Source organism: Propithecus coquereli, unplaced genomic scaffold (assembly GCF_000956105.1).
Source record: "Propithecus coquereli isolate 6110/MARCELLA unplaced genomic scaffold, Pcoq_1.0 Scaffold461, whole genome shotgun sequence".
In the NCBI taxonomy this organism is placed as follows: domain Eukaryota; kingdom Metazoa; phylum Chordata; class Mammalia; order Primates; family Indriidae; genus Propithecus; species Propithecus coquereli.
The window spans coordinates 514168-524936 of NW_012150408.1; the positions used below are offsets into that span (position 1 = coordinate 514168).

At 43.8% G+C, this 10769-nt stretch overlaps 1 protein-coding gene across 1 annotated transcript in view; it reads right to left on the reverse strand.

The window, feature by feature from the left end:
* MKRN2 (makorin ring finger protein 2) overlaps positions 1-7840 on the reverse strand; it is a 35762-nt gene extending 27922 nt beyond the window's left edge. The window contains exon 1 of the mRNA XM_012655157.1: positions 7747-7840. Within this exon, the coding sequence (XP_012510611.1) occupies positions 7747-7772 (26 nt within the window). The 5' untranslated portion in view covers positions 7773-7840. The remainder of the gene's footprint in view (positions 1-7746) is intronic.
* Positions 7841-10769: the final 2929 nt, after the last annotated feature.

Here is a 10769-nt window from a genome sequence, read left to right on the forward strand (position 1 = left end):
GCTTGAGCCCAGGAGTTTGAGGTTGCTGTGAGCTAGGCTGATGCCACGGCACTCTAGCCTGGGCAACAGAGTGAGACTCTGTCTCAAAAAAAAAAATTATGGAAAATCTCCAACATATACAAAAGTAGACAAAAGAGCAGAATGACCTCTTGAGATGTACCTGGCCCCAGATTTCAAGCTATCAACTCATAGCCAATCTGGTTTCACTGACTTCAGTCCTCTCCTATATGACTGTGACAATTTACCATTGGTAAGGAGGGGTAACTCACATACACTTTGAAAGGCTTTTGGGCAAAGAAGATCCTCTTTCCTCTGAACAAGTACATTATGAGAAATACAAGAAATGAGAAAAAATATAAAAGATATGACAGAAAGTAACTATCAATACTGCTTAGCACTTTCCCCTCCTTTATCTCATTTAACCCTAACACTACCATGTGGAATATTATTACATGATGCAAACAGGAAAGGTGAGGCTCAGAGAGGTGAGATGACTTACAGAAGATCTACCTGCTAGGTACAGGGGCCCCAACTCAGGTCTATCCTGATAGCCCTGACCTTTCCCCAACACGATTGACTCCCCCATCACAATGCCTTCGCAGTGTGGCCCCTAAAACACGGTTCCTCACCTTTTACCCCACTGTGCTCTTGAACATGTAGTTGGGAACATCTGGTCTCTGATGAATGCTTGGGAATAAGTTCAACAAGGCATAACTGGAACACAACTAAATGCAAGTAGATACAGACAGCCTAAACCTAGCCATGTGTGGTGGCGCACCAGCTACTCGGGAAGCTGAGGCAGGAGGATCGCTTCATCTGGAGAGTTCAAGGCTGCAGTGAGCTATGATCACACCACTGCACTCCAGCCTAGGTGACAGACCCTGTCTCTCTTAAAAAAAAAAAAAGCCTAAACCTTACCATTTATGTGGTCTGTCTGGAACCAGAAAACAGAACTGAACTAGACAATAGAAGGAAGGGAATAGCATCTAAGGAACAGCAGGGGAGGCCCAAGAGGCCTGGACTGCCAGTGTCTCCAGAGTAAGGGGACCAGTGAACATGCTACACGTTTGCCCCCTGAAAAAGGCCTGAGAGTCTGCCAGCTGGCACCATGAGAGCTGAAGATCTTCCATCCCTCCTTGCTTACCAAACGTGTAACTTCTTCACCTGTTTGTCTCCCTAAAAGCAGAGGAAGGGCTAACCAGGCCCACCTGACGCTTTCATTTTTCCCAGGGAGAAGAGAAAAGGATATTCTAGTTTATACAACAGTCTCTCCTGCATTTGGCTAGCATGAGCCACTTCTATGTACACCAACAATCAAACTTCTGCACCTACAAAGAAGAAAGCTGGACTCCAAGACTTAAGTGACTATACTATAGTGCTATCCTCTAGTCTTTTCTAGGTAGTCAGCTAGGCTTTCCCCAGGAACACACCCTTGTGGGGGTCTCCCACTAGATCAGACACTGTATAGTAACTTGCTATAAGGCTGTTATAGATTTACTTTTTAAAAAACAGGAGGTGGGGAAGCACAGAACACAACCTGGCAAATGAAGGGCACTGTTAGAAACTTACAAGGAACTTTAAAAAGTAGCCACCAAAGGGGTCATGTTATTCACAACGCTGATTTTAAAAGTGCACAGAAAAGAGTTATCAGAGCAGATCCGAGACTGCTACCCTTAGAAGGTCTGCTTCCAAGGCTGGCCCCTGCCTGGCATCTGGGAACATGGCTAGTAAACACTCCCTATATAGATATAAAACTCTCCCTAAATGATGAGAGTGGCTCAGTGTGCCTAAACTGTACAAACCGCGTGGTTCATGCTGAACACCTGCTTTCCTTCTGAGATTCTGGAATTTTAGTGCATGCTAAGCAGAGGGTGCCTACGTGATCAGCCTAACAGGCTGCCCTGGGCACATGTTGCTGCATTTAGATGCTGGAGGAAGAGTGCACTGTGTGACCCTCCTGGGGAGGGAGAGATGTAGGAAGCCGCATTCAGGCTCTTCCAGACTCCACTCGTGTCTTTTGCGCTCATAATCTGGCTGTCACTCCTTACTACATCACTGCCATAATCTGAGCCCTGACTACAACTGTATGCTGGGCCCCACTAGTCTTTCTAGCCAATCTCTGGGTGTAGGTAGGAGTGGGCGTGGGGATGCCAAACACAAAAGTATATTATATATCCAAGCAGTTTGATAAGTTTTTTTGAGAAATACTATCCAAGATAGCAATATTATTTCAATTGTCCTCAAATATAGCAATCTTTGATCTTTGAAGGTATAATAATAAAAACCAACAACAATAAAAATACAATGCCAAGAGCCAACTATGAATGACAAAGAGCTATCAGGATTGGTAAATTCATAAATACTGGAAGAGGACAGGCTCAAAGTGGCAATATAAAGTTACACAAAAGTGAGATCTAATAAGTACTTCATAGTTTCTTTTGAAGCAACTAGACCAGAAAATTTCCTGAAAGAATCAGGGTAGAAGACTACCAGAGGTCCTCTATCAGATATTATTTGTTAGCCAGGCAGGCAAGAGGAAAGATTTTAGGTAGTAGCATGCTACATGGATGATTTTTATAACTCTACCACCACCTCCGACAAGTACTATTCAGAAAATTTGCCTCCAAACTACTAATTTTCCATTAAAAGACGAAATACTAACTGCCAACCAGAGCCTCTAGTTAGTTTTGTCACTTATAAACTGGTGACTTCATGTAAGCCACTTCCCTTCTGTAAGTGATTGAACTGAGATTCAAACAAGCTCAAAAATAACTTCTAGACCACCATCACTGCCTCCAAGAAAGCAAAGTGTGAAACAATTGTTATGTAAGAGGTGAAGCCAGCCCAGCCCTATTTTTCTAGCACATGTCACCATTCCCACTGCCCAGTGACAAAACAAAACCACCAAGGGCACATCCTGCCTGTCATCTGGGGCTACGGTTCCCAACCACTGGTCCATGGCCTGTTAGGAACTGGGCCGCACAGCAGGTGAGCCGCTGACAAGCGAGTGAGCGAAGCTTCACCTGTATTTACAGTGTTTTCCATCACTCGCATCACCGCATAAGCTCTGCCTCCTGTCAGATCAGCAGTGGCATTAGATTATCACAGGAGCGACAACCCTACTGTAAACTGCTCATGCGAGGGATCTAGGTTGTGCGCTCCTTATGAGAATCTAATGCCTGGTGATCTGAGGTGGAGCTGAGGCAGTGATGTTAGCTCTGGGGAGCCGCTGCAAATACAGATTATCATTAGCAGAGAGGTCTGACTACATAAGAAATGTAATGCACTTGAATCATCCCGAAACCACCCCCCACCCCCACCCCAGTCCATGGAAAAATTGTCTTCCAAGAAACCAGTCCCTGGTGCAAAAAGGTTGGGCCACTGATTTGGGGCATCTCTATTATCCGCTTATAGTCATTCCTCACCCATGTATGTTATATTAAGTTTAATCCAGGCCTCTTTCATGTTGTACTTTTGTAATATCCAACTGCCCATTCTTCCTGATGGACAAACAATCCCTTATATCTTCCAAGGGAGGGGACTGAGACATGAGCTAGTTAAGGCGGGGGGAGGGGACAAAAACTAGGCAGGCGAAGTGCTCAGAATAGGGAAGTTCTTTCTGGGGAACACTCCAAAGAGGTCTGTTACCCTTGGTGACCCCAAAAGACTGTTTCAGACAGTATGGCTATTATAAGTTACAAAGGATATCAGGTTGACTACTGGCCACAGACCTGCCAGCAGCTCTAGCTGCAGCTGAGCCAAACCAATCCCATTTCTTATGGTTCCTTCAACAGCGCCTCTCTCTAGCAAAACACTTTTGCAAATCATTTCCAAGGACATGGGTAATTTGCATTCTCAGTGTCACTTTTCTTTACATTTTGCTACATTATTTTCACAGGCAAAAACTTTATGGCTGTACTGCTGTGATCCGCTGAGGGGGAAGGGAGCAAACACTAGGCACGGTAGTAATCTTAAAATGAACTTATTGATTAGAGGTGGAGATGAAATACAGTGCTGTGGTGAAGTGAAGATGCTAATGTCAGACTGACTGTTATGTGACTTTGAACAATTTATTTAAACCTCTAGGCCTCAGTTTCCTCAATCTGTATAATAATTGTGCTTACTTCATAAACTGCTGGGATATACGACTGTGAGGTTTAACTGAGAAAATGCATGTAAGTGCTTAGCCTTACACAAAATAAATGCTTTAAGATGGTTTGTTGCTATTATTTTTTTTTTTTATCACCCTGCCAATTAGGCATTACCATCCTAATTTTACAGATGAGGAAACTGTGGCACAGGTGGTACCAGGAGCAGAATCTAGAACTGCCCAACTTTGCAGATCAAACCCTTCCTGCCAACTGAAAAGATCCCTCACGTTTTGTGACTTCAGAATCAAAAGCCTTAGACTTGACTATCATAGGACAATGAAATTCTAGGTCTTCTACTAGTGATTACGAGATGAAGAGAACCTCTATCATATGAGAAGGGGGGTGAAAAAACTGGCTGCCAAGCTAAAGGGCCTACACCAGGGCTTTGAAAACAGACTGGAAGACATAGGGAGACGGCTAGGGCAAAAAATTAGCAACAATGATTCCCAGATTGAGACTGTGGCTAAAGTGGCATGTCAAGGAATCAGGAAAGCAGGCTGACAACATAAATGTACGAATGGCGGCCATTCTTGTCATTCCACACAATAAACATACGCAGTGTCTTTGTCATTAGGTTTGGGAATCCTAGCATTTGACATCTCTCTCTTGTAAAGACATAATACATATTAAAAGCAAAACTGACATTGTTCTCCTGCCATTCAACATAAGCATGTATATCACGTCCCACAGTGAGGAAAACAAACCTAAAAACACTTCTTACCTGAGACAAATTAAAAAAAAACAGCTGAGCATCTTGCTTAGATCTGGTCCCCAAAATAAACCATATCTTAAACATTTTTTTCTTTTGAGACGGAATCTCACTCTGTCACCCCAGCTAGAGTGCAATGATGTCAGCCTAGCTCACTGCAACCTCAAACTCCTTGGCTCAAGCAATCCTCCTGCCTCAGCCTCCTTAGTAGTTGGGACTATAGGTGGGCACGACCACGCCGGCTAATTTTTCTTTTCTTTTTTTTTTTTTTTTCCTAGAGATTGGGTCTGGCTCTTGCTCAGGCTGGTCTCCAACTCCTGGCCTCAAGCAATCCTCCTACCTCAGCCTCCCAGAGTGCTAGGATTACAGATGTGAGCCACTGTGCCTGTAATCTTAGCACTCTGGGAGGCCAAGGCCATAACTTAAACATTTCCTGTAAATTATCAATGCGTGGAGATAAGGCTGTTGTGAATAAGATAATAAAGAGAGAAAAACTTTTCCACTATGAACACACTAATGTAAACTTGGTATTCTTCATAATATCGCAGTTTTTTCCATTCAAATACCAGTTCTGTTTATTTGACAAGGCAGTCATTGGGCGGCCTTGCCCCTCTTTGCAAGTAAATTTCTTTTCCTTTTTACATGTCTTTGTATGAGTTGTTCTTTCATAGGAGCATATTAAAAGCTTTGCAAAGTCCTACAGTTAAAAAACTTTACTTTAGCATTTCCCAAACTTATTTAGAGGTCATACAGTCTATGAGAACATGAACTCTGACGTCACACCTCTGCCACTTGGAAACTGAATGACCTAGGACAAGTCACTTCAATGCTGAGGGTCAGTTTCACAATCTGTGGAACAGTGCTGGTTGCTGGATTATATACCACAGTATGTGACTAATAGAGCACCTAAAAGAGCCCTCAGCACACTGTGAGCCCCCGCAAAACATTAGTACTTCAGAAGTGATCCCTTCCCAACATTCCAATCCACTTGGTTTATATGGAGTGACATTCTGCAGGACGCCCTTGTTGGGAAACAATTAAAGCTTTCAGGCCAATCTATCTTCAGGTGTACGAGGAACAAACCAAGATGATCCTGATTTAAGGATCTTGGTACTTGTTCCTGCACTAAGATGTGAAATTCTGGGCAAGCCTCAAGTCTTTCTGAGCATAAAGTTTCCTTATTTGTAAAATCAGATACTACACAGAGTTGAGATTCAATTATAAAGCATTACAAAAATGTAGGAGCAGGTGATCAGGTATGGAAATGATAGAACGAATTAAACCATAAAGCAAAGAGGTTTTTCTAGGTAGCTACAATCTGCTTTACAGTACACAACGACCTAGAAACACTTGTCCAACAGGGGAAACTTTATACAAACAAAAATAAGTAAATACACATACACACGTCTTCACAAAAGACCTTCTGGTACAAATAACCTAGTAAAAGTTTCTTTACAGACACTCCTGGCAAATCTCTCACAATTGTTTAACATAAGCCACCTGGGCCTTGGATAATATGGCTGAATAATTAATGAACACTAATGCTAACAGGAAAGTTTTCACATAGTCACTTCTTAATTATTCACACTAATGAACAAAAAATACAGAGATGATACTTAAACTGTTTATTACATAATCAAACTATACAGTTTTTTTAGCAATGTTTCCCACACAGGTTTTACTAAAACCAATTATTAAAATGAAATTTGTATTTTCCAAGCAAACAACTCAAGAGGACTACATTCCTAATACCAGTAAGCCACAAGCTTATCAAGAAATGAGGGTGTGGCTGGAGCACGGTGGCTCACGCCTCTAATCCTAGCACTCTGAGAGGCTGAAGGGAGAGAATCGCTTGAGGTCAGGAGTTCAAGATCAGCGTGAGCAAGAGCGGGACCCCCTCTCTACCAAAAATAGAAAAATTAGCCGGGCACGGTGGCATGTGCCTGTAGTCCCAGCTACCAGGGAGGCTGAGGCAGGAGAATCGCTTGAGCCCAGGAGTTTGAGGTTGCTGTGAGCTAGGCTGACGCCACCGCACTCTGTCACCTGGGACAGAGCGAGACTCCGTCTCAAAAAAAAAAAGAGGAGGGTGTTACACAACCAAATTATTTCTATTTCATAGTAGCAGTCACAGCATAGCTACCTGGTGTTCTATAACAGACCATCCATTACTGTTACATTTCTCCTCCTAAATGGCTCTCTCAGCAAGATAAGGGTATCACTTAGCGTCTTTCGGTCTCAGTTTCCTGCACTGTAAAATGGGGATAATAACGGCTTAGTAGTGTTACGGTAAAGTGTAGTGATAATGAATACAAAGGACTTGAAAATATGCAGGCGCTTAACAGATTTTCAGGAAATGCTACCTGCCGTTATTTTCCACACAATATTCTTACTTGATAACTCTCTGCAACTTCTGGTTGCATCTGGATTCTTCAAACTCTTGGGAAGCGAGCTCTGGGCCCCAGCTTCTTTGAGGCTCCTTCGTGGTATTCCAATTTGTAAATGGCCTCTTGGTGTCTCTTTACTCAACTCCAAATCTCTTTTCCAGTTAAACTGTGAGCCCCAAGAGCCCTCCTCCCAGGACCCCGAGCACCCTGCCCGGCCCTGGCAGCAACCTCCTTCCTCCCCGCCCACAGGGGCCACACTTCAAACTCGCGGCGCGGCCCCCCACGCTGGCCTCGGCCACGAGACCCCGTCACGCACCCGCCGTATCCGCAGCTCTAGCCGCAGCGCCAGCCCTGCCTTGAAAAGCCCCATGGCGAACAGCTAAGTAACTTTCCGCTCCAGCCTCAGTTTCCCTGGCGGCGGGGCTGAGGCGCACCACCGACCACCCAGGGCCCGGGAGAGCTGCCCGAAGTGGCCTGGAGCTCCCAGCCCCTGCGCACTGACCTGCACGTGATCTGCTTGGTACTCATGGTGGTTGGGATGGAGGGCAGTTGTGGCTCCGCCGCCTCCTGCTACCGCCGCCGCCTGCTGCTACCGCCACCGCCGCCTCGGCCTTGGCCCGGCTTATCCAGGGCAGCCGCGTCACGCCGGCGCACACCGCCCCTCACGTGCATCACCTTAGTAGCGCCGGCGGGAAACCTCGGCGCCGTCACAATTGGTTCCGCACCAGAGGTGGGACTGGGCGGTCCCCCGATCCCCGCACTCGGTGTCCGGCATTTCCAAGCCTCCGGAGCGGAACCTGCTGGGATCCTAGTCCTGCCAGTCTTATCCCGATGCCCACTGTTAGTTGCTACGATTCTGCCCCCATCTCCAAGAGCATACTTTAGCGAATTTTGGCCTCCCTCGAGTCACTCCCCCCGCCGCCCCCCGACCCCAGCGTAAGCTCCCACCCCTCCTCCGCGTACCTCAATCCCAAATGCTCCTACCCATCCAAACTTGTAGTCGCGAGGGCCCCTTTTCAGGCCCCGCCTCAACTGTTACCGCAAGACGTCGCTCCCACTTAAGGAAATTCCTTGGCCCTCTCCCAACTGCTCTTTTTAAAAAATCTCTACTTCCACCTCAAGTTTTACTCCTCATTTTCTTTCCTCGCATGCCTCCGCCGTTCATCTTCCATTTCCTATGGCAGAAACCCCAAAAGTTATTCTTGACATTTCCCTTTAGTTCTCTATATCCTGCAGATCCTGCTCCCACACCTGTAGCCAATGTGCCCTCCTCTGTCCATTTCCACCATAATGGTTAGTCTAAGCAACCATCCCTTCTTGCCTAGGCCATGCAACAGCCTTTTAACTGGCCTTCTCGCTTCCAGTCTGTCCCTCTTCTAGTCAGTCGTCACACAAATTCTATTTTTAAAACATGTATCGATTCAAGTCATTCACCTCCTTTCAGTGATTTCCGTTGCTTTTTAAATTTTTTTACTTTAAAAAAATTGAGATATGACATGCACGACATAAATGCCCAAGACACATATATGCCTCTATGAATTTTTGCATATGCATGCACTTAAGAAACAACCACCCAGATGAAGATAAAGAATATTAGCACCCAAGAAGTCTCCCTTATGGCCTGTCTCAGTCAATGGCTCCCAAAGGTAGCTGCTTATTTTCACCCCTATCACTATAGTTTTGCTCGTTCTTGACCTTCACATAAATGAAATAATTCAGTATGTACACTTTTGTCTGCCTTCTGTTGACTAACATTGTATCCGTGAGATTTTTCCATGTTGTTGTGTATAGCTGTATGCTGTTCTTCTACTTTGCTATAAAAATATCCAGTCTTCTAATGAATGAACATGGTATATACTTCCATTACTTAGGAACTTTTGCAATTTTTCTCAGGAATTTAGGAGTATTTTGGAAATTTTGTAGTTTTCAGTATATAGGTCTTGAATTACTTTTATTAGATTTATTACTAGGTATCTAGATGGGTTTTAAAAACAATATCGTGGCCGGGCGCGGTGGCTCACGCCTGTAATCCTAGCTCTCTGGGAGGCCGAGGCGGGCGGATTGTTTGAGCTCAGGAGTTCGAGACCAGCCTGAGCAAGAGCGAGACCCCGTCTCTACTAAAAATAGAAACTAGCCGGACAACTAAAAAAAATATATAAAGAAATTAGCCGGGCATGGTGGCGCATGCCTGTAGTCCCAGCTACTTGGGAGGCTGAGGCAGGAGGATTGCTTGAGCCCAGGAGTTTGAGGTTGCTGTGAGTTAGGCTGACGCCACGGTACTCACTCTAGCACGGGCAAAAAAGTGAGACTCTGTCTCAAAAAAAAAAAAAACAATATCGCACTTTAATTTATAACACATTTGATCCATGCAATTCATGTTCATAAAAATTACATACTGCTTATCATAAAAATCCAATTTATTTCATTCTTTATGTAATACATTCACTATATGAACACTATTATGTTCAAATATGAAAAAAAAGTATAAGGTGAAAAGTCTCATTCTCCCATCAATTTAGTTCCCACCTCTTCAAAAACAGAAACAAACAAAAAACCCAAAACCTAACCTCTGTTATAAATTTTGTACATATCTTTCCAGGATTTCTACATACACACACACACACAAATACAAGTAAACAAAAGTATTTTTCTCCCTTTTTATAGAAAAGATAACATACACACTGTTCAGCACAGTGTATATGAACAGTGAAGATTTTTCTGTATCAATACATATAGTCTCTTCGTCCTTTTGTAGAACTGTATAGTTATAATATTCCATTGTATGGATATGCCATAATTTATTTCACCAAGCTTGTACTGGTGGTTCTTAGAGTGTCCATGCTATTAACACTGGACCAGAAAGAGCATATTCTGTATTACTTCACACAAGCTGTACCCAATTCACTGTTTTCTGAATTCAGTGTTGCTGAATTACCATGTCCTGCCCTACACTTGGACATCAGTACTCTGGTTTCCTCACCCTCAGGAGACCATTCGCTGGCAAAGAATGAAGGGTCTCTTCCATCCCGCAGCAAGTGTACATTAAACCTTTACGTCTGCTTGCTGACTACCAACTCCTGATCTCAACCCCTTCAGAAAAGCAGCTCCACTACCAAACACACAGGACAAAAAAATATGTCAAATGGAGGCAGGTGAAGAAACTGAGAAAGGGCAGGTGGCTCCCAGCTGGACATTAAAATGGCCATTTGGGTGCAAAGATATGGAGACTGCACAAAGGTGGGCCAAGAGTCTTGTAAAACTTTCTTTTCTTTGTGTGGCTGTCTGTCCATAGATAAGGTTTTTGATGCTATTTTAAATATTTTCTAAATTTCCTAATTATTGCTTGTATACAAAAATACATGATCTTTGTATATTGATCTGAGATCCAGCCCCATGCTAAATTTTGAATTAATTCTAATGGTTTCTTTGTAGATTATTTTTCACTTTCTACACACAATCATGCCATCAACAAATGAAAGCTTTACTTCATTTTCAATCATTATATATTTCGTTTCTTTTTCTTGC